The sequence below is a fragment of the Aspergillus japonicus genome (genome assembly GCF_003184785.1).
Source record: "Aspergillus japonicus CBS 114.51 unplaced genomic scaffold BO86scaffold_30, whole genome shotgun sequence".
Taxonomy (NCBI): Eukaryota; Fungi; Ascomycota; class Eurotiomycetes; order Eurotiales; family Aspergillaceae; genus Aspergillus; species Aspergillus japonicus.
In genome coordinates, this window is record NW_020291667.1 from 186,938 (window position 1) to 208,245 (window position 21,308).

At 54.5% G+C, this 21,308-nt stretch overlaps 8 protein-coding genes across 8 annotated transcripts; 4 read left to right on the forward strand and 4 right to left on the reverse strand.

The window, feature by feature from the left end:
* Positions 1-324: 324 nt before the first annotated feature.
* BO86DRAFT_410507 (putative TGF beta receptor associated protein 1) lies at positions 325-4,188 on the reverse strand. The gene is made up of 3 exons (XM_025674506.1): positions 3,958-4,188; positions 1,323-3,892; positions 325-1,266 (listed from the first exon to the last, which is right to left on the reverse strand). The coding sequence occupies exons 1-3, from the start codon at positions 4,112-4,114 to the stop codon at positions 388-390; spliced, it is 3,606 nt and encodes a 1,201-aa protein (XP_025526853.1). The 5' UTR covers positions 4,115-4,188; the 3' UTR covers positions 325-387.
* Positions 4,189-4,640: 452 nt separating this feature from the next.
* On the forward strand, positions 4,641-7,700 carry BO86DRAFT_363919 (CCAAT displacement transcription factor COY1). Its single transcript, XM_025669991.1, has 4 exons — positions 4,641-5,205; positions 5,276-5,443; positions 5,500-6,350; positions 6,405-7,700. Exons 1-4 carry the CDS (start codon positions 5,070-5,072, stop codon positions 7,560-7,562), a joined length of 2,313 nt encoding a protein of 770 aa, XP_025526854.1. The 5' UTR covers positions 4,641-5,069; the 3' UTR covers positions 7,563-7,700.
* Positions 7,701-9,793: 2,093 nt separating this feature from the next.
* Positions 9,794-10,418, reverse strand: BO86DRAFT_118794 (uncharacterized protein). Its single transcript, XM_025665988.1, has one exon. The coding sequence runs from the start codon at positions 10,317-10,319 to the stop codon at positions 9,921-9,923; it is 399 nt and encodes a 132-aa protein (XP_025526855.1). The 5' UTR covers positions 10,320-10,418; the 3' UTR covers positions 9,794-9,920.
* A 98-nt stretch (positions 10,419-10,516) lies between these two features.
* BO86DRAFT_380016 (uncharacterized protein) lies at positions 10,517-11,336 on the forward strand (the record flags this gene model as incomplete). The annotated part of the gene is made up of 2 exons (XM_025670700.1): positions 10,517-10,771; positions 10,839-11,336. The coding sequence occupies 2 exons, from the start codon at positions 10,517-10,519 to the stop codon at positions 11,334-11,336; spliced, it is 753 nt and encodes a 250-aa protein (XP_025526856.1).
* A 388-nt stretch (positions 11,337-11,724) lies between these two features.
* On the forward strand, positions 11,725-13,464 carry BO86DRAFT_389928 (rRNA 2'-O-methyltransferase fibrillarin family protein). Its single transcript, XM_025672259.1, has 3 exons — positions 11,725-12,091; positions 12,302-12,447; positions 12,508-13,464. Exons 1-3 carry the CDS (start codon positions 12,010-12,012, stop codon positions 13,216-13,218), a joined length of 939 nt encoding a protein of 312 aa, XP_025526857.1. The 5' UTR covers positions 11,725-12,009; the 3' UTR covers positions 13,219-13,464.
* Positions 13,465-13,694: 230 nt separating this feature from the next.
* Positions 13,695-17,089, forward strand: BO86DRAFT_448759 (bifunctional SDR family oxidoreductase/M16 family metallopeptidase). Its single transcript, XM_025676661.1, has 6 exons — positions 13,695-14,899; positions 15,252-15,390; positions 15,449-15,574; positions 15,636-15,713; positions 15,769-16,463; positions 16,526-17,089. Exons 1-6 carry the CDS (start codon positions 13,944-13,946, stop codon positions 16,914-16,916), a joined length of 2,385 nt encoding a protein of 794 aa, XP_025526858.1. The 5' UTR covers positions 13,695-13,943; the 3' UTR covers positions 16,917-17,089.
* Positions 17,090-17,297: 208 nt separating this feature from the next.
* BO86DRAFT_363932 (PLAC8 family protein) lies at positions 17,298-17,892 on the reverse strand (the record flags this gene model as incomplete). Its single annotated transcript, XM_025669992.1, has 3 exons — positions 17,298-17,576; positions 17,649-17,746; positions 17,832-17,892. 3 exons carry the CDS (start codon positions 17,890-17,892, stop codon positions 17,343-17,345), a joined length of 393 nt encoding a protein of 130 aa, XP_025526859.1. The 3' UTR covers positions 17,298-17,342.
* A 1,420-nt stretch (positions 17,893-19,312) lies between these two features.
* BO86DRAFT_340515 (MFS general substrate transporter) lies at positions 19,313-20,723 on the reverse strand (the record flags this gene model as incomplete). The annotated part of the gene is made up of 3 exons (XM_025669048.1): positions 19,313-20,247; positions 20,301-20,393; positions 20,453-20,723. The coding sequence occupies 3 exons, from the start codon at positions 20,721-20,723 to the stop codon at positions 19,349-19,351; spliced, it is 1,263 nt and encodes a 420-aa protein (XP_025526860.1). The 3' UTR covers positions 19,313-19,348.
* Between the last annotated feature and the right edge of the window lie 585 nt (positions 20,724-21,308).

A 21,308-nucleotide genomic window follows, 5' to 3' on the forward strand; every position in this document is an offset into this window, starting at 1 on the left:
GGGGAGCAGGTGGTTTGGGGGGAGTTGCATGATCTTTTGGAGTTGTAGGCACTTTCATATCCTGAGGTTTGTGGTTGAGGTTACTGGGGAGCTGAAAAGAAGGGGAATCCGGGGGTTCTCCCCCGGAACGGTATATTGCTCCAGCACTTGGGATTGAGGTTGCTGGGACGTTGAAAAGAAGGGGGATCTGGGGGTTCTCCCCCGGGAAGCCTCACTCTATCTATGTATTAGGGTTATGCGCATTGTTGATATGTCGACCAAAATGCCACATCTTCCATTCATTACCACCAGATCTGGATGCAAAGCGTGAACGGTACAAGGCTTCATGGCTCTGGCATAGCTATATACAAGTCATATATACAACAAACATCGTCGTCATCATCATCATCAGCTATCGGCTTCCACAATATCCCCGAACTCCTCGGTCTCCTCCCGAACCACTGGTCGATCCTTCAGCCGCCGCAACCCATGTCCATCCTCGACCCAGGCGCCCACCTTCTCCACCCCCTCGATATACTCGGTCCCCACCCGTAGGTTCAACCCCGCGCTCAGCGCTCGCTCGATCCGCACCTCGCGGCCCTCCGCCACCAGCACCCGGAACACGTGCGCCAGGAACCCGCCCAGGATATCGACGCTCCACTCGTCCGGGATGATCCGCAGAACCTCTCCGACGTCGAACCACGCCGCGAACCGGCCCAGAAGATCGCTAGTCCGCTCGATGCGCTCCGACGAATCCTGGATCTTCAGGAACTCATCCAACAAGCACCGGAAGAGCTCGCTCTGCTGTGTTCGGTCCGCGAACGACGACGAGCTGCTGGTGGCCTGCGGGCCGCCGAAGAGACAGTATCGGATGGCGGAATCGTAGTCGCCGAGGCCGTGCGTGAGGAGATGAAGAGCTTCGCGGTGGCGGCCCTGAAGACCGTCGAGAATGATGGATTCCGAGACGAGCTCGTTCTGGAAAGGTTCGATCCGGGCCAGGACGGCAGGGATGGAAAAGGTGAAGGTGCGCGACGGCATCGAGGTGAACTGGCTGCCTCCGGTGCTGCCGCCGCCGAGGAGCTGGAGGAGCCGAAGGCGGGATTGCCACCATGGTTCTGAGGGAGTATTCACCGTGATGAAGTTCATGTAGGTCGGCTTCGGAGCGCTCAGAGCGCGGTAGGTGGAGTAGGATTCGGACAGAGAAGCCCGTGCTGACGGCGACGTCTCCAATACAGAGAGGACGGAATCGAGGTAGTATGCCAGCAGGTCATCCGCATATTGGGTGAGCTGGAGGATAATTAGTCAGAGAAAGCTTAGTCGAGAATACGGGCAGCGCTACTCACGTTTCTGGCAAAGACCAGGTGTTCCAAGTATGCTTGGACGGCATTAGGCGCTTGCTGCTTGAGCAGAGCCACAACATCGGCAGTTTCCAGCTTGACTCTGCTCGTGCCATCAGAGAACACTTGTATGCCCAGGCTGGGATTGCGCTGGGCAAGCCACGCCCCGTACTCTTCCACCAGTTGAACGTCTTTGATCTTGACCAGGTACCGGCGCATCTGTGCCTCCGTACCGGCAATCGTGATTTCGCCGCCCAGATCTTCTTCACCGTCGATGATCCTGCGCCATGTTTTCAGGACATTGCGAGACATCTTCTGGCTCTGGTATAGTCGGCTCAAAACAAACAGTCGTCGATATTGTTCTAATAGTGCCACCGCGCGGTCCAGATTGCCCTTCCAATTATCCACAAGCCTGTTCAGTTCGATGCGTAACGGAGAGCCTGATCGTTGTGCAGGCGCGAGTTGTGCGTCCTGTTCCAGAAGCAAGTGCAGGAAAGCCGCGTCGACGCTGTCGAACACGTAGGTCTCATCGGTGATACTTCCGTAACCCCTCTTTTGCTGCCAGGAGAACAGAAACCTCTTGATCATATCCAGCACGGCACTGTCCGAGGCCCCGCCGCCCGCAGTCTTATCCAGCCGCTGCACGTAACTCTCTGTGATCTCCGCCAAGCCCGCGTGTATCCAGATCCCTTCCGGGCTCTGCAGGACCTCTCGTCGCAATATCGGGATCAACAGGAGCGGAATGCGGGGGTCCAGGTTTCCCACAATGAGAGCTCGCTCCGTAGCGTCTATAGTGACCTCATCCCTGTGTTCTGAATCCATGAGAATCAGGTCACCAAACAGAAGCAGACTGGCTTTCTGCTTCAGGTAATTCAAGCCCAGAAATTCGGATTCGGATTTGGGCTCTGCAGCCTGAACAAGGTCGATGACGTCTGTGATGGCATCCCGCTTGAGAACACTACGCCCATCTGTATCCGGTACTTGGGCGCTCTGTAGGGCGTCATCCAGCTGCGTTGTTAGCGGGTTCCTCACCACCCGCCATATCTGATTACCATTCCACATGATAAGACTGCTCTGTGTTTGGCCCAAGGCGCGCGCGAACTTGGCTTCTTCGGCATTGCGCTCTACTTCCCAGCCACGCTCGGCCTCACCAGTCCCTTCCTGGCCCTCGAATAGCTCCTTTTCTTTTTGTAGGTGTTCGATCGACGCCTGCGTTCTCGGATCGGTAGCAGGCACATGCGGTGCCAGCGACGGCGTTTTCAAGCGCACCATCCGCAAGAGCTTGCCCATCTCGGTGATCTCCAGCTGACTCGGACTTATCGTATGGCTGAGACCCACATGCGTAGGCTGCACGTCTGAAGACGGGATCTCAACCCACGTTTTGTGCTCGTCCGCTTCCCCGGGATCAACATCCCAGAGTTGAACCTCCAGGAACTTGCGGCGTTGTCCTTCCTTTTCTGCCTCTATCACTGCAAGCAGCAGTTCTTCATGGGTGTTGTCAGGCGAATGAATCATGTTGTTCTCGTTGCCTTTATCGATGACGATGGATTCCGGATACTTGTGAAAGGTGATAGTGCCACGAACCACGTCGCCGTCGATGTTAACAAACATGCCGACTCCAGGCTCCGACCCGTCCGTCCCCCTCACAAGCAGAAATTCAGACGGGGTCGGCGATAGAATGTGGGGCCTCAGTTGCGTCTGCTTTGGAAGAGGAGGAAGTGGCTTCCTTTCTTCCGAGCTAGATTCTGGATCATGCGGTGGGTTCTCCATACTTCGTCTAGGAGATGCGCTCCCTGCGCGCTCTTTCGACAGCGAGCGTCTTGGTGTTCCCGACTCCGGGGTGAGCTCCGAGGTGGCTGAGCTTGATCGCTTGTGTCCGTGTGGTTGCAACAAGCCAGATTTTGTGTTTGAGCTGAAGCTCCTTTCAAACAGATGGCTCTCTGAGGTGGGCGAATGGGCAAAGAACGGAGAGGTCGGCGACTTCAAGGGCGGAGCTGTCGACACATCGTGGACTTGGTTGGGTTCGAAATTCTGGTTCGAGAAAGAGATGGGAAACAGCTGTATTTTCTGCTGGTTCTCCACATCAACGAGGGAGTACGAGTGTGCATCTGCGGCACACGCGATGATCCCTCTGCGCGCCGCGACTAGGCATCCAGGAAATTCGATGTTCCTGATACGTCGAGCTTCCTCCCCGATTCTCACCAGCATAGTACGATTCTGCGCCGCGATCATGACCACCTGCTCATTCTGCTCGTCCGCGCCTGTGTTGAGATCCACTCCTCCGATCCAGGAACAATTGTTGACCTTGGTATTCCCGAAAGCCGGACTAAGCTCCGGTAGCATGTAGAAGGTGACAGTCCCATTGCATAGGACACAAGCCTTGTTGACAGCTGGTAACAAGAGAATATGCTGTATTCCAAGTGGCTTGGTCGCCGTAGATGTAGAGTTGGCAAAGGGGATCGGTAATCGTGAAGCTAGGATAAACGAGGGTTCGTTCGACTTGTCCGAGGGGTCCGGTGGAAGGCAGACGAAGTGGAGAATCTCGGCGGCAGACGTTCCAATGTATAGATTGTCATCTGGTAGAAGATTAGTTAGAGAAAAATATGGGGGTTCTCAATGACACAGGCCCCAAAGCACTTACTCCAATACTCAACAGTGGTGATGTGGACTTCGTCATCGTTATCGTCGGGATTCAAGGGAACCTGCTCAAACAGCGATCGTAGAACATATGGAGCTGCCTTAGGAGGGCCGATCTTCCGCCGTTTGCGCGGGCTGATGCCCTCCTCTTCAGACACCATGATGAGACCAGCTCCGGTGTCGTAAGAGGAATTGTTGTTGAGGGGATGGCTAGGAACTTGGGAAGCTTCCGAGTGTTTGGCGGGCGGCGTTCACTACCTTACATGGGCTACACGGGAGTATGGGACTGCCTACTAGGCGGTGGGCCCGAGCCGCGGTTGGCTTTGCTTGCTGACTCAGGGTGGGCCGTTTCTGTCAACCATCAACAGGTATGAAGTATGAAGTACGAAGTATGAGACATGATAAACCAAGTCACTATCATGCAACAGTATGTCTCATGCAGTAGCAAGGCACTCTTGACAGCTGCATGACTGCCCTCATATGGCTTGCAATGGTAACCCCAGGCTGTATGAACCCTATACAAGCGACTTTCATGCTAAACAAGCTGAACTGGCATGCCTCGCCATGAGCATGAAAAGAGGGTGGTAAAGATCGACATAAGCCGCACATGTGATATGTCGTAAGAGTCTAACCGGACACGTCCTCCTGTCAACAGCTATCATTGACTTGGCCGAGACGAACGTGTGCAATGATTGCTATAAATAAGTAGACAGGAGCAAGCAAGATCTGGCAATCGATCTGATCTGCATTACGGTAGACCAGCGTTGAGTCAGCGGTCATCGCGAGCCTCACCTTCTTTCATTCACACCATACCCACTCCTAAGCTAAATAGCAAGAGACTTTCTACTTTTTTGACTGATAAGACTGTCTAGCCATTCCCCTGTGATTCATCCACCAGCCACCATCCACTGACGTTGCCCGATTGTTGTTATCCGGAAGATCATCGGACCGATTGGAGTCGCAGGCCTCCGCATCGCATCGCATTACGTTAACTGGCTTCATTCATTCGGTTGTCTCTCATCCAGAAAAAGTGGTCTTTCCGGGTGCAGTGTCGGATGGGGGTTGCTGTGCTATCTACTGGAACACCGAGGCGGGTCAAGTATTCTACACGCAAAAATGGATGCGTTCGCCATCACGGAAGCCATTGTCCCTGAGACTAGTCCTCAGGAGGGCCACGAGGCCGAAAAGGCCACCACCGGCAAGCTTCCCGAGGGCGCAAACAAGTTCCAGCGGGCCATCGCAGCCTGGAGAGGTATGTCGCACCGTCTCTCCAATACACACAGCCCGAAAAGCTAAGCGCTAATCTCTTTGACCTCTATCAGGCATCGATCTTGCCAACACCGTCGCCAAGCTAGACAGTACCGCTTCGGATATCGTTGCGCAACAACGCGACGCCCTCGTGCAGAGGAAAGATCTCGCTCAGAAGACAAAGGACTTTCGGAAGCTGGACGATGCCTCGAAATTGGCGGAATACAAGGGTCTCTTGAAAGGTCGGCTGCGTTGGCACTACGTATCTCCATTGCGTCACGGCTAACATATTGTATAGCTTACCAAAGCTTTATCGATCTCTTGACAAATCAGGGGAAAGCCTCCTCGTCCGCGTTCCTACAATTGTACTCGTCTCTATCCGAAGCCCCCGACCCGTACCCCCTTCTCGAAGCGTCCGTCGATTCTCTGGTTCATTCCGAGGAAACCGTCCCCAAATTGACCTCTGAGCGGGACCAACTACAGGGGTCCGTCGATCGCCTTACGTCGCAGCTCGAGGTTACGGAAAAGCGCCTGGAGGAAGAGCGAACGGCTCGGAAGAAACTGGAGGAGGGTCAGGAAACGAAGATCAAAGAGGTCGAGGAGTCCTGGTCAGCGGTGTTGTCCGAGAAGACCAACAACTGGACTGCTAAGGAGAAAAGCTTGGAGGAGAAGGTAGAGCACCAGGAGCGCTTGGTCAAGGAACTCAAAGCGAGCTACGAGGTATCACAGCGACTGGGACAAGATGGCGATGACGGCGAAGGCGTCCAGCATGGTGCTAGTGCCGCGGAGTTGGAGCTGGTGTCCGCGGAGTTAGAGAAGACAAGCTTGCGTCTAGCAGAAATAGAGGCACGAAACGAACAACTCAGGCTCGAGCTGGCTCAGGCCGTCTCTCATTCTCAGGCAGAACAAGCGGCCTCGGTGGAGGATGACCCTGCATATCTGCGTCTGCAATCCGAGAATTCTTCTCTCCTACGTAAATTGGATGCTGCTCGGTTTGACAGAGAATCGGAGAGACACACATGGGAGTCGAAGTACTCCCAAGCTGAGAGACAGATCAAGAATGCCACTGCCGAGAAGGAAGAGCTGCGCTCGAGATTGGAGAAGGTGGCCGACTACGAAGATATTCGTCGGGAATTGGAGATGATCAAGGTAAGCACTATACATCAAATCCAGGCGGGAGAGTTGCCACTGACGTTGGACAAGTCTATCGAATTCTCACCAGGAGATGATGACGAAGCTGGAGATTTTGCAGATGCTACGAGCCCTACCAACGGCGCAGCAACCAAGGCAAAGGAGGGTTCCAAAAACAGCCTGGAGCGACTATTGCTCGCTAGGAACAAGAAACTGACTGACGAGCTCACCATCTTGCGTGTCTCTCACCGGGACCTCCAGGGTCAGCTTGAGGCCCTGCGGGACGATCTTTCGAGTACCAAAGAGGAGCTCGAAAAGTCGCAGAAACTGTCCACGACGCTGGAGAATGACCTTCTTCGTGTACAGGAAGAAGCCGCAAATGCGTTCCCATCATCAGCTATGTCTGTTGCCGGAACTTACACGTCCAAGTATCCCCACTCGTCCCGGAGAGGAGGGGCGGTCTCACCTACATCTTCCATAATTTCAGGCTTCGACCAGTCCGCTGCATCTGCCAACACCATGGACTCCATCCGGGCAGGCGAGGCCGTTGGCGGAGGCTCCGGTCTCTTGCCCATGATCCAGGCGCAGCGTGATCGCTTCAAGAAGAAGAATGCCGAGCTAGAGGAAGAGCTCTCCAAGTTGTACGGCACGGTAAAGTCCCTGAGACAGGAAGTTGCTTCTCTGCAGAAGGACAACCTCAGCCTCTATGAGAAGACCCGCTACGTGTCAACATACAACCGCGGTCCGGGTGGATCGTCATCCGCATCCGCCTACGCGAACAAGCCGAACACTTCCTCCGTCCACGCCGGTGCAGACACTCCGTCGGGACTCTCTCTTGACCGATACCAATCCGCCTACGAAGCCCAGATCTCACCCTTTGCAGCCTTCCGTGGCCGCGAGTCTGCGCGGGCATACAAGCGTATGTCCTTGCCCGAGCGCATTGTGTTCTCGTTGACGCGCATCATCCTCGCCAATCGGACGAGCCGCAATCTGTTCGCTGGATACTGCGTCGCCCTACATGTTTTGATCTTCGTCATGCTGTACATGATGAGCTCCATGGAGATTGAGAAACATAGCGCCGCAAGTCTAGGCGCCGCCGCTGCGGCAGCAATGGCCGGTGGAGGGAGTGGGGGAGGCGGAAGCGGCGCAGGAGGGGGCAGTTACGCAGGCCAACAGTTACATGGGGATGATTGGCGACAAGAGGGCTTCAGCCACGCCGGTGTCAACTGAGACCTGGCCCCTGGGGTTTTGCCACATCAGTTTCTGTATTCTATCGAGGGCGTTGTTGGGTCCAGGTCACGGGCATGAATTGGATTTTTCTTTTGTTTGATGTGAATACGCAAGGCCTACATACAGTATCGATTTTCTTATCGCTTCATGCTTGGTCGGTCTCAACCCTCCGGATTTATCCCGTAGGTCCGGAAGTCCGTCGGCAGACGTAGACGACTATAGTGCGTGTGTTTCATCTTATATCACGCCCTTCCTACTAGCGAGCGTAAACTGATTACCCTTTCAGCCATACTATCCGCGACATAGAGTGTAAGCGTGCGAACGGCATGTAAAACAATTGTTGCGCAATGTGATTAGAGTACAAAGATTGGTATAGATGCATTTCAGCAATGCAGATCTGATGTTGTAAACTTCGCATTGTTTACACCTCCAGGTGACAGGTCATGGTGACATCAATGCCTGGCATCAGCATGCTCATATCCATACCAGATAACGGTATTGATAGACCTAACGATGAAGTTGCAATGGATCAACAAGTCAATCCGCATCCCTGCGACAACGGTGGAATATGACCACAGGCTAGGTAGTGAGTGAGCCAGTGTTCCTGCCATTCGAAGGTGTGACAAACATGAACACTGCATGGTTAGATGCATGGGTAATGACCGCAGATGAACCAAACTGCAAGAGCCAGTGCAACCAGAATGAAAACGATGTACAACCACGCTGCCAGGGGCAACAAGGGACCACCGGCAAGTGAATGGCCAGGGAGGGTAGATTGACTATCAGGTTCCTGCCTGTCTGCCTGTCCTGTTCGGCCACCTTCGACTATTGCCCTCTGCACCTAGAGGGGTCTACTGGATATCATACCACAGTGAAGGGTCATTGAAACATCTCTCGAGGGGTAATGTCACATCGCCCCAGTTCCTGATTATCAACCACAAGATGGAGAGGTATCACACACTTTCAGTCACAGGATCATGCAACCTATTGTTAGATAGTCATGGTCCATCCACTAGCTCCAGCAGTGACAAGTGATGGTCCATCCACCGGATCGAATGACCGCAAGTGACTTCACGATCCAAGCCAGAACAAGTGCGGAGCAGAGTCGCGACAAACTCAATCCACCAGGTCAAGCGAGATAAGAAGGTGGGCCGCTTGTGATCAGACCCATCTCCAAGTCTTGTGCTGGCTTTCAACGAAGCCCCGCGGCGGTCCGACTACTACATGGCTCCGAGACGGATTGCAGAACCCCTCTTGGGGACTAGGCGCCCAGAAAGTGTCGGAGGGGAGACTCAGGACCTTGTCAGGTGGGCAACCTTTGAGACTTTGAATGACGCAGACGAAGGCCTTTCATCATTTCAGTGTATGTCAGGGATCTACACATCCGAGTGAGCTTGCCAGATGAAAGGATGTTCATACCAGAATTATGCGTTTCGGGGCCTCCAGTCTCTCTGATAAGGAGCATGGCGCTGTTTTGCGAACGGCAAGACCCCTGGAAGACACTTCAGAGGTTGTACTGTACCATAGCGGCGAGATGGTTGTGGATAGGGATTTGGATGCTTCCTTCCCCCTGCTCTATCTTGCAGATGGCGTCGGTGATGGTTCTATTTTTAATTCGAACTTCTTCATTTCCCTTTGACCGGATCGAGAAACACGCCCATGAGATTGTCAACAAGCGTTGGATGTGACATTGATGGATGCTAAATCATCAAAAAATATGTCGAAGACTAATTCTCAGGCGTGCCTGCCTATGCTGCTGCTCGACTGGAGGAGTTGTTCTTTCTGTGGAGTCTAGCTTGTCTGATACACAGTTAATGTCATTCATATGATTCCAGCGCAAATACTCAGGATGCACAGATCATGCTGCGACAACAGAACGCGGAATTAGGGTATGCATCGTTATCAACCGCGGTGTCTGAGTGATATAGCACCCGCATGCTATAGATCAGTTAGGGCAGCGCTCAGGACTCCTGACTGCAACCTGGGTAGCATTGGCACATCCAAAAATAACCGGAGCCGAAGCGAACGGATCAAGAATAGAACCACTGCGTAAATTACAGTGTCATTGCCGTCTTCACCGACGATTTAAAGATTGACTGGGGGGGCCTGCTAGTAGGGCCAGTGGTGGAATCTGGCGGGAGTCTGCAGGCTAACCCGCATGGGTAAGATTCTAGTAGAAGCGCTCTGCTTTTAAGCGCCGACCCCTCCTTCGGTGAGATATTAGTCTTCCAACCTGCATATTCATCCCTCCTATTCTTAGCTGTCGATAGATTAAAGCGGAATATTTTGAGAGGCTGGCACCAATCACCGTCGTCCAGCCAAACAAGCCTGCAGGCCCCCGATCCGCAGATATTCCAATCATGGTGGACGACGACCACCTGGCATTCTGCAGCGCAGACGCTGGGTGAAACGGCCGCGTTTCGTGTGGTAACCTTTCTTGCTGCTGGCCCTAAAAGTCTTCAATGAACCTTTTGTGCGGAGGGCCTGAAGGATGCCCCCCCGGCGCATCCAAGGGCCAATGATCGCATGCGATATCAGCTCCTCCCCACGGGCGGCTTGAGGATCCCTGTGAGTCGAAGGCTGTTTATAGCATACAGCAATTGTGGGTTTCGAAAAGCCGGTTGAATGCTTCGACTTCCTGCACATGCTGTCTAGCGCCGTGTCCGAGCATACATCATCTCTTGCAGTATATATCCTGTCATGGCCATGCGGCCTCGTTGCCTGCCTCCTTCTCTCCAACCGTTGTGTTTTTTCCATTATACCCACTCCGCTCTGTCCTTTGAACTTGCGAGTCCGTCTGGGACGTTGCTCGTGAGCATAATTCCATTAATTTGTCCATCACATAGACTGTGTCGGTCCTTCAGTGCCGTTGACGTTTCTTGCTATTCCTCGTCTCATTCACATCGATACCCATCCACATCAAAGCATAGAAAGTGCCTGGCATACCAGCCACGATGCGGCCTAGTCTCTGTTTCCTCGCATGCTTCGCAGCAGGCGCTCTTGCAGCCCCCACATGGCTGGATGATATATACGACTACTCTCAAGAAATGGCCTCATTTCTTGGGGAGGTGAGCAAGGAGATCGAGAAGGTTGCTATTAGCGCAACGACCTGTGACACATCAAAGATTTCGCTACCATCGTACGCCTCGAACCTCCCATCTCCATCTGGCTTGACGCCACTCTACGTGGCAGTTGGACGTGGCACCCAGGTTAGTATCCGATAAGTCCCTAGCCCAAATGCGACAAAAGCCGTCCCCAAGCTGACAGCCTCCATAGAACTATACCTGTGCGACCTCCTCTTCGAATTCCACTCCCGTGGCCATCGGCGCCGTGGCACGCCTTTACGATGCAACTTGCATTGCAGCCAACTACCCGACCCTGCTGGAGCAGCTGCCAGACCTGGCGTACAAGATCTCCTTGCCCAGTGTGGAGGAGGACGCCCTCCCTCCGGCGAAACTGGACCTCCTGGGCCACCACTACTTCGAAGGTACCTCGACTCCGGTCTTCAACCTCGATACCACATCCACACAGCAGAATGGCATCGCCATTACCAAGAAACAAAGCTCTGTTGATGCCCCCTCCGATGCTGTCAAGGGCAGCACCGGGGCCGTCCCTTGGCTCTATCTCACCTCGATCGACGGGACGGTTGGAGACTACAAGAGTGTCTACCGGGTGACGACCGTCTCGGGAGCTGCGCCAGACACGTGCAAGAACATGCAGTCGACGTTCACGGTTCAATATGCGGCGCTGTATTACTTCTACGGGGAGTCGTGAGGTTTCTGATGATGGTAGCGGGGGTATTCGATGCCGTAGGAGATGTAAATAGTCCAATACTGATTGAACAGATGGCCAACAGTAACGAGATCAATCTGATGACCACACTTGAATTCTTGAAACGTGAACTTAATGTCACGGCCGGAACTTGTAGGAGTGTTTCTGTAAGCGCCGGGAATGAGTAGTACTGCAGCTGTACCTAGTACTGTACTTAGTAAAGCTTATGGGCGGATAGCGAAGGCAACCTCCGATTGGCAGGGCTGTCACAGTCAGGTGATCTCGCTATTCTGCTGCGTCACGTGCTCCGAGTGCCCACAGCAGCAGTGAGGCGCTAGACCCGAACCGCCGTAGCGCTTCCTGATTTTCGAAAGATTCCCAAGGCTCCGTCTGAAAAATCTCGACCGCAACAACGACGAGCAGCACGGCCGCGACCGAACACTGAACGCCAGTGCGGAGACGATTTTTGAACAAAAGTCTTTGATTTAAGGTGCTCGACACTTCGCCCTATTCCGAAAATTTTTTCAATCCTTCCCGAACGGAACTCCCTGTCTCTCAATCACCTACGGAGGTTTTTCTTCAACCGCAAACTCGAGCATCAGCCAAATTTTTTCCGGCTGATAACATTTGATCTTTTCATCTCCGTCAACTTTTTTCGACACACATAACTTACACAATGGGTTTCGGTGCCCCTAGAGGAGGACGCGGTGGTGGTCGTGGTGCCCCCCGTGGCGGTGGTGGTGGTCGCGGTGGCAGAGGTTTGTTCACGACAACTCCAACCTGGGACTGAGCAGTCTTTTTTTGTGTGTGCGTGTGTGCCATTCCGATTGCGACACACAGTGATTCCAGGACCTGCATCTTCAGACCTGGTTTCATGTGCTTTGCTCTCGAATGCAGACATACTCGACCTGACCTGCGGTGTCCTTCTGGGAGATTGGATGCTAATTCGTTCTGTTCGCGATCTCTAGGCGGTCTTGGTAGCGGTGGCCGTGGTCGTGGTGGCCCCCGTGGTGGTGGCCGTGGCGGTCGTGGTGCTCCCCGTGGCCGTGGTGGTCCCCGTGGTGGTGGCCGCGGTGGTGCCAGCGGTGCTCGCGGTGGTGCTAAGGTCATCATCGTAAGTGTTATCCTTGCTTTCACGCCCCAACGATTTTGTCAACTGACATCCTCTGCGTAGGAGCCCCACCGTCACGCCGGTGTCTTCGTTGCCCGTGGTGGTAAGGAAGATTTGCTCGTCACCAAGAACCTTACTCCCGGAGAGGCTGTCTACGGCGAGAAGCGCATTGCCGTCGAGTCTCCCGCCGAGCAGGATGGTGCTGTGACCAAGACCGAGTACCGTGTCTGGAACCCCTTCCGTTCCAAGTTGGCTGCCGGTATCCTGGGTGGTCTCGATGACATCTACATGCGCCCTGGCTCCAAGGTCCTGTATCTCGGTTCCGCCAGCGGTACCTCCGTCTCCCACGTTGCCGATATCGTCGGCCCTACCGGTAACGTCTACGCCGTTGAGTTCTCTCACCGTTCCGGCCGTGATCTGATCGGCATGGCCACCCACCGCACCAACGTCATTCCCATCGTCGAGGACGCCAGACACCCCCTCCGCTACCGCATGCTCGTCCCCATGGTCGACGTCATCTTCGCCGATGTTGCCCAGCCCGACCAGGCCCGTATCGTCGGCCTGAACGCCCACATGTTCCTCAAGAACGAGGGTGGTGTCATCGTCTCCGTCAAGGCCAACTGTATCGACAGTACCGCCAAGCCCGAGGTTGTGTTCGCCCGCGAAGTCCAGAAGATGAGAGAGGAGAGAATCAAGCCCAAGGAGCAGCTGACCTTGGAGCCCTTCGAACGTGACCACTGTATAGTGTCTGGTATCTACAAGCGCTCTGCATGAATTTAAAGAACAAAAAGAATCTGGTGGTCTGCTTTCTCATGTTTTAATTATTTATGCTCTTTACAACCGGCGTCGAGTGTTCCGTGATATGCTGAAATGCTTCAACTTTTTTTTTTCTCTATATTTGGTCGCTCTATCAAATCGTGTCCTTGTCTAGGTTTCCCTAAATGTACTTCTTGAGACAGAAATTCGAGGGTTACGATATCTGGTTGGTCTAAATGTATGCTCTAGCTTGTTGACTGCTTAAGAACTCCATTGTGTGAGTGTACCCACTGCTTCAGGTGGATGTAGATACCTGGATCCGTGGTGATATGTCATACGGAGAACGTAACATGATAGCGCTGCGTATGTGTGGACCAAGTCTGTGATATCTCGGACTTTCGCCGGCTGTCCGGTCGTAGCCTAACTCGGCAGTCGGATTATGTGCCGATGGAGTGAACGACCAGCCACCGGGTTCGGACTTGCTGCGTTCAACCCAGATCACCGGGCGTTGGTCAATCATGTTGTGGTGATTGATGGAAAAGCAGGATGGTCATTCCGAGGGCGTGGAGCCGTGGAGTGCGTTACCTACTCTTTAGCATCCTCTCCGCTCGAACCCCGCAGCGTGCTGGTATATAGACTTTACCATTACTCCTCAGCACCGTAAGCAACCACCTGATACCACCTACCCTACAATCTCACCTCTGAAACCCGCCTCGCGACAGAGAGACATCCAGAACTACGACATGTCAATCATCATCACCGGCGCCAGCGGCTACGTGGGCCAGGAACTGGCCGCGGCGCTGCTATCCAGCTACCCAGAGATGACCGTGACGCTGACGGACGTGGTCACACCCACCGTCCCCGCATCCGCCGCGCAGCACGCCTCGCGCACCCGCTGCCTGGAAGCGGACCTGACCTCGCCCACGGTCGTCGACGAGCTCTTCACCGCGGCGCAGCCCTACGAGACCGTCTACCTCCTGCACGGGATCATGTCCAGCGGGTCGGAGGCCAACTTCGAGCTGGGGATGCGGGTCAACCTGGACGCGACGCGGCAGATCCTCGACCGGCTGCGCACCGTGACCCCCGGGGTGAAGGTGGTGTTTACGTCGAGCCTGGCGGTGTACGGGCCCGCGCCGCCGGGGTTCGTGATCGACGAGACCAACTTCCCGGCGGTGCCGGCGTCCTCGTACGGCTCGCAAAAGCTCATCATCGAGATGCTGCTGAACGACTACTCGCGCCGCGGCTTCCTGGACGGCCGCGCCGTCCGCCTGCCCACCGTGACCGTGCGCGCCGGCAATCCCACCCAGGCCGCCAGCAGCTTTGCCAGCGACATCATCCGCGAGCCGTTCCACGGGCGCAAGGCGGTTTTGCCCGTCGGCAAAGACACGCGCATGTGGATCTGCTCGCCGCAGACGGTGGTGAGGAATCTTGTCCGTGCGCGCGAGGTGCCCGCCGCGGCGTTTGGGGATTCTCGGGCGGTCAATTTGCCCGGGTTGTTGGTTAGTATCCAGGAGATGTTGGAGGCGTTGGAGGAGGTGGGCGGGCCGGAGCGTAGGGCGTTGGTCGAGGAGAAGTATGATCCAGTGGTGGATCGCATCGTGCAGACGTGGACGCCGAATTTCAATACGGCTAGGGCGCTGGGGTTGGGGTTTGTGGAGGATGTGTCTATGATGGAGAATATTCGGCAGTATGCGAGTCGGTTTGGATGAATGTGGATATAAATGGGAATGTCAATTGTGGTGATGGTTGTAGTTGAAGCTGTTGCTGCTGCTGCTGTGTTGTAGTATGGTGTATGCTGTACAGTGAAATGAAACCTGGATGAATGTACGGTATGGCCAGTGCTAAGGAAACAGTCGGGATCGAAAGCGGTGGTTTGGAAAAGCGGGTCATGTGATTGGCTGGCGGATGGGCGAACAATTTGACTCCCGAACTTCAACCTCGCCATCTCCAGGCGCTGACCGTCTTGTTACACCCTTCCTTCATTCTCCCTCTTTTCCCCCCTCCCCCTCCCTCCAATTCACCTACCTCATCTATTACACAATGGCCTCTAGGCGCCTAGCGTTCAACCTCAACCAGGCTCTGCGGAGCCGGGCTGCCCTGAAGGCTGTCCAGCCCGTCAAGCGTGGCTTCGCTTCTCCCGTTACCCTGCCTTCTTCCACCCAGACCACCACCCTCTCCAACGGTTTCACGGTATGCGCTGTCGTGTATCTGGCTTCAATTGCTTCTGACAGTCACTGACGGGATCTAGATCGCTACTGAGCACTCCCCCTATGCTCAGACCTCCACCGTTGGCGTCTGGATCGATGCCGGTAGCCGGGCAGAGACTGACAAGACCAACGGCACTGCGCACTTCCTGGAGCACCTTGCTTTCAAGGTATGTATCCCAGGACGGATTCTATTTGCACGCGGTAGCTAACGCTCTGATATCATTACAGGGCACCAACAAGCGTTCCCAGCACCAATTGGAGCTTGAGATCGAGAACATGGGCGCTCACCTGAACGCCTACACCTCGGTACGGACCGGAAGGAAAAGTTTACTTGAGAATCGCGACTAACGCCCGATTGCAGCGCGAGAACACCGTCTACTACGCCAAGTCCTTCAACAACGACGTCCCCAAGGCCGTCGACATCCTCGCCGACATCCTCCAGAACTCCAAGTTGGAGCCCGGTGCCATTGAGCGCGAGCGCGACGTCATCCTCCGTGAGCAGGAGGAGGTCGACAAGCAGCTCGAGGAGGTCGTTTTCGACCACCTCCACGCCACTGCCTTCCAGCAGCAGCCCCTCGGCCGCACCATCCTCGGCCCCAAGGAGAACATCCAGACCATCTCCCGTGACAACCTGGTCGACTACATCAAGACCAACTACACCGCCGACCGCATGGTCCTGGTCGGTGCCGGTGGCATCCCCCACGAGCAGCTCGTGAGACTCGCTGAGGAGCACTTCGGTGCCCTGCCCAGCAAGCCCCCGACCTCTGCTGCCCTGGCCCTCACCGCCGAGCAAAAGCGTACCCCCGAGTTCATCGGCTCTGAGGTCAGAGTCCGTGACGACACCCTCCCCACCGCTCACATCGCCCTTGCCGTCGAGGGTGTCAGCTGGAAGGATGACGACTACTTCACCGCCCTGGTTGCCCAGGCCATCGTCGGTAACTGGGACCGTGCCATGGGCAACTCCCCCTACCTTGGCAGCAAGCTCAGCTCCCTGGTTGAGCACCACGGCCTCGCCAACAGCTTCATGAGCTTCTCCACCAGCTACAGCGATACTGGGTAAGCTTTCTTGGTATACTGTGACATGCAATGACGCGTTACTGACTGACATGTGCCACTAGTCTCTGGGGTATCTACCTCGTCTCCGAGAACCTGACCAACCTCGATGACCTGTGCCACTTTGCTCTCCGCGAGTGGTCTCGCCTGTCCTTCAGCGTCACCCCCGCCGAGGTCGAGCGTGCCAAGGCCCAGCTCAAGGCCTCGATCCTCCTCTCCCTCGACGGCACCACCGCCGTTGCCGAAGACATCGGTCGCCAGATCATCACGACCGGCCGCCGCCTCAGCCCCGAGGACGTCGAGCGCACGATCGGCCAGATCACCGAGAAGCACGTCATGGACTTCGCTCAGCGCAAGCTGTGGGATCAGGACATCGCCATGAGCGCCGTCGGCAGCATCGAGGGTATCCTCGACTACCAGCGTCTCCGCTCGGACATGAGCCGCAACGCTGCTTAAATGGGTTGAGCTCGGTGTCGGTGAGGGGTGTCTGTTGCGTTGTCCACCAGGAATTATGGCAAGTGTTTCTAGTTTTGGTGATTTTTAATAGATAGAAGCGGTGGTCGTGCCGAGGAAGCGTGTCTTGTACAGTACACAACTGTCGCTATATCAAAATGTATTGTTTGTTCAAGTTCAGCTGCACTTTAGGTGTTGTATGAGTAGAGGTATCGGGATAAGTATTTGGAACGGGAACGAACCATCTATCCCTGACCCACCGCAGCAACAAAAATGAAAGGTAAGCTACCCAAACCCAAGCCCAAACCCAACGCTTCCAAAGCATCCAAACTCAAACCCCCAATTATCCCCCCAGGAAATCCAACCTAAGTACAAGAATCATAACAAACCTCCCAGCTCAATCCTTACAGTCAAGCACCGGAAACAAAATCATTTATACTCCATCCCCGCAGGCGTCTGATACCCGCCCTTCTCCAGCAAGCCCGCCCGACTCTCGGCCTCCTTCTCGTTCTGCATCAGCGTGCAGCACGGGCAGCAGAACGACTTGAAGCAGTCGCCGCACCCGGACCCTTGGAGCTGGAACTTCTCGCGCAGCTTGCCCCGCTTCAGCATTAGCGGGATGAAGCCTAGCCCGCAGTAGCCGACGAGGCAGTAGAGGCAGCACTGTTTTTTTTTTTTTTTTTTGGGTTAGATGGGGGATTGTTTTTGAGGGGTTGGGTGGGTACTGCTGCATACATCACCGTTCATCGAGCCATGCTCCTTCAGCGCTGGGTCCTTGAGTCGCGAGGCGGTGCGGCCGAAGAGGCAGCAGGGGCACCAGAAGGCGAGGCAGCCTGTTTTTTTCTGGTTAGTTTTGGGGTGGGGATGGCGATGTGATGTCGGATGGGAGGAAGGGGAATGGAGGAGGGAAAGGCGTACAGATCTTGCATGGGGAGCAGCAGTCCCAGAAGCCGTTGGACCATTCTTGACCTTCGCCCATTGTGAATTTTCTGTTCTCGGGGGGAAGGGGGATGAGTAGGATGGATACGGGTTTAGTAGTAGGAGTTGGTTAATGAATGACGGTGTTGAACGAGTGGAGGGACGAGTGGAGGGTATCAACGAAAGGATAGTCTCTAGGACTAGTAGGCTGAGAGTCAACTCTTCAGATTTGGATTTTGAGGGCTGCGGCCAATGCAGTGGGCGTGGCATGGCCTCCTTAAATAAGACAAGACATGGCGATGGGGCCGAGTACGAGGTTGCCTACTCCCTTTCACTGCACAAGACACTACGAAGGATTAGGAGGCTTATTTTTTCTTGGTCCCGGTGTGGTGGGATGTGTGGTGCTCGTGTACAGGACTCGTACAAAAAGAGACTCACGGGAATCAGCCCCAGATCCGCAGGGGTTGGACGCTATACATCCATTTGTATGCTATGCTTTACGCCTTGCGTGGCACTGACGGACAGACAGACCCAAGTTTTGGCCCTAGATTTGCACGCGTGCTGCCCGTTGGGGGCCAACACCAGGAAGCCACCTCAAACATGAGCAGGTATGGTACATCGCTTCTCAGGGGTTCACTTATTTACTGTGCTTGACTCTCTACAAGGTACGTTACTCCATTGCTATCCTGAGGTTGAGAGTTCAGAAAAAGGATTTCAATCACGAAGTTATCTTGATGAGAACAGATCGTCCCTGAGACTTTACGACTAAAATGAGGTAGACTAGGGCATCTTGGCTGTGTAGACGAGCCCGTGGAATTCGCTCACTTCAGCCCCCCCCCGGGTTCAGCCCCGTTTGAGCCTTGGTTTGAAACAACGACCAAAGGTACTCAGATGCATTGCATTGGATCGATTCAGGTACGAGGTACTGTACTTATCTCCCGTGCTTTCATTTCCCCCTTCTTATTCCTACTTTCGAGATGATACCGGTAGACTGACTACCCCCTATTGCTGACTGCTGACTGCTGACTGCATCGGACCCTGGTCTAGTATACGCCCTAGGGCGTCTAGTTGCCAACCCAAGCTTTTTTGTCCCGTGAGGACAAACCCGCTCCCGACGGCTGAGCCATGGTCACTGTTATATAGGGATCTCAGCTTGGTGTCTTTGTGTTTCAGCTCGTCTGTTTTCCTTTCCAGCTGAAAGGATCCTTGTTGGCGTTGCGGTGCTTGTTGTCTACGGTGATATCAAGAATTCGCCAAGGATGTATAAACTCAAGACTTCGGATCCATGATTCCATTCGCTAACAGGAATATAGCTGATTGGTGATGGACCATGCGAGGCTTTTTAACGTCCGGATAATGGCATGCTGGATGTGCAGAGATCGTAGTCCCCTCCTTATGGACATTGTCCCAGCCTCAACAGAAGAGTGCACGCAAGCACCAAGAATGATGGTACTTCTATGATCCAGTGGCTGGTCGCATAAGCACTATCCTAAACGAACCTGCATGATGCATCCCACTCAAAACCTGATTCCCCACGCCCAGCCACGACACACCCCTCGAGCAACGACGAATGCCCCTGCAGCCGCAAGGAACAACACCCCGGCGAAAATAATGACGCCCCTATAGCTGTGCTGCTCGATCACTCCCGCAAGCCCGATCCCCAAGAGCATCCCGATGCTGGCAATACTGTATGCGATGCCACTTCGGCTTCCGTACTCCGTGGCGCTGCATGTCTGGGAGATGCAGACGGGCGACAGGCTCAGCGCGGCACCGGACCAGAACCCGAAGACGACGGCATAGCACACGAGTGCTCCGAGACTGTCCCCTGCTTTGTTCCAGAGGGCGAGGGTCAGAATCCCACACATGAGAATCGTGACGATCATCGTGTTGAAGCGCCCGAGGCGGTCGGCGGCGAGAGGCGGCAGGAGTCGGCCGGGGATGGTTCCGAGGTTCAGGAAAACGAGCAACAGGTATGCGATGAGGTTGCTCAGTCCCGCGTGCACGGTGTAGGAGGGGATATATGTGCTCGGGATGCAGACGGCGCACTCCGTCAGAAAGATGGCAGCGGTCGTGGCGGCGAATCGAGGGTCTTTCAGTGGCTTGAGGGTCAGTTCTCTACAGTTGTCTGTCCTGACGGGTCGCTGCGTCGTGATCAGGCAACAAGCAATGGAGAGCAGGGCAGCACTGATGAGCGCGATGATGCGGATCGACCACCCGAATCCGATCTTCGGCGCGGTAAAGTAGATGATGATGGGGAAGATCACCCCTCCGAGTCCGCCGCCGGTGCAGGCCACGCCGGTTGCAAAGGCCCGGCGACGTTCGAACCAGTGGCTTATGGTTGCCATGGCTGGCGTGGTGAGCGCACTGGCCGATAGCCCACCTAGAAAGCTGAGGGAGAGGAAGATTGAATAGTACTCTGGGTATCGTTAGCTGCTGCTGCTATCGTACCAGTTCTTTCAACAACATTACCGTCACTGAAGCTGAAGCAAATCAAAGACAGTACCATGCCCACTGACCCCGAAAGGACCAAAAAAGTCGGTCCCCAAGCATCAAAGATCAACCCTAGCTCGGACGATCAGTTCTTCTGTCTCCGTATCATCAGTGCAGCTATCTGTACACACCCATCGGCGCTCCCGCAAAGTAGACGAAGAACCCATACGCGCTGTAAATCCAGCCATAGCTCGCCGGCTCGTAATTATGCAATTGATGCGTGCTGGTCCAGAGGTAAATCGCCCCAGCTGTGTGCAGTATCCCCCAGGCTGGAACCAAGGCGCACCACGCTCCGAACACGACCAGCCATGCTCTGAAGCCTCCTTCCGGATATCCTGCGTCCGGTTGTTGCTCTAAACCGACAGACGAGGCGGACAAGTACTCGATGTGCTCGACGTTCATCACTTGGCGTAAGCGTCAATACCACTGCTCGGATTCTGAGACTGCTTGGCTTTACTTAGGCGAGGAGAAACACGAGAACATTACAGCCATGGAGAGGCCAGTGTCTACAACGTCGTCCACAGGCTGTTCTTATATGCCGGTCTGTCAGCCACGAGGCGGTGATTCTATGCGTTGGCGATATAGAGTTGACGCAGCGGGATGCAAGGGCTATCTGCATCTTTGATGCACAATGACGACTGGTGCCCAGGGTCGCAGAGCAAGTGTTGTGTTTGTTGTGCTTGTTTATGCTGTAGCATGGTTTACTTTACAAAGGTGTCAACTTTCCTGCGTCGAATAGTTTGAAGCACTACTTAATGGGTCCAATGCATGGTAATTGGCTGAGTCAACATGCAGGTATGGGGATACTCTGTAGCTCAGTCTTCAGGCAGCTTGTGTAATGGCTGCAGCATCCATGTTCGAATCCTTGGTATCTGATATCACATCTGGTGAAGTGTGGTCATGTATCGATGCGGTAAGTTGTGATTTTGCTTGGGTGAATTGTTATGATAGATTGCTCCAAGACAAGTGCTAGAAATATCATCAACG

Excerpts from the sequence above, each read along its gene's own strand:
- BO86DRAFT_410507 (XM_025674506.1), bottom strand. The coding sequence starts at position 4,114 with ATGGTGTCTGAAGAGGAGGGCATCAGCCCGCGCAAACGGCGGAAGATC. Across the intron at positions 3,893-3,957 it reads CACCACTGTTGAGTATTGGA|ATGACAATCTATACATTGGA; the intron begins GTAAGTGCTTTG and ends ATCTTCTACCAG. Across the intron at positions 1,267-1,322 it reads ACCTGGTCTTTGCCAGAAAC|CTCACCCAATATGCGGATGA; the intron begins GTGAGTAGCGCT and ends ATTATCCTCCAG.
- BO86DRAFT_448759 (XM_025676661.1), top strand. The coding sequence starts at position 13,944 with ATGTCAATCATCATCACCGGCGCCAGCGGCTACGTGGGCCAGGAACTG. Across the intron at positions 14,900-15,251 it reads ATTCGGCAGTATGCGAGTCG|GCGCCTAGCGTTCAACCTCA; the intron begins GTTTGGATGAAT and ends AATGGCCTCTAG. Across the intron at positions 15,714-15,768 it reads ACCTGAACGCCTACACCTCG|CGCGAGAACACCGTCTACTA; the intron begins GTACGGACCGGA and ends GCCCGATTGCAG.
- BO86DRAFT_363919 (XM_025669991.1), top strand. The coding sequence starts at position 5,070 with ATGGATGCGTTCGCCATCACGGAAGCCATTGTCCCTGAGACTAGTCCT. Across the intron at positions 5,206-5,275 it reads GGCCATCGCAGCCTGGAGAG|GCATCGATCTTGCCAACACC; the intron begins GTATGTCGCACC and ends GACCTCTATCAG. Across the intron at positions 5,444-5,499 it reads ATACAAGGGTCTCTTGAAAG|CTTACCAAAGCTTTATCGAT; the intron begins GTCGGCTGCGTT and ends CATATTGTATAG.
- BO86DRAFT_389928 (XM_025672259.1), top strand. The coding sequence starts at position 12,010 with ATGGGTTTCGGTGCCCCTAGAGGAGGACGCGGTGGTGGTCGTGGTGCC. Across the intron at positions 12,092-12,301 it reads TGGTGGTCGCGGTGGCAGAG|GCGGTCTTGGTAGCGGTGGC; the intron begins GTTTGTTCACGA and ends CGCGATCTCTAG. Across the intron at positions 12,448-12,507 it reads GTGGTGCTAAGGTCATCATC|GAGCCCCACCGTCACGCCGG; the intron begins GTAAGTGTTATC and ends TCCTCTGCGTAG.
- BO86DRAFT_118794 (XM_025665988.1), bottom strand. The coding sequence starts at position 10,319 with ATGGAAAAAACACAACGGTTGGAGAGAAGGAGGCAGGCAACGAGGCCG.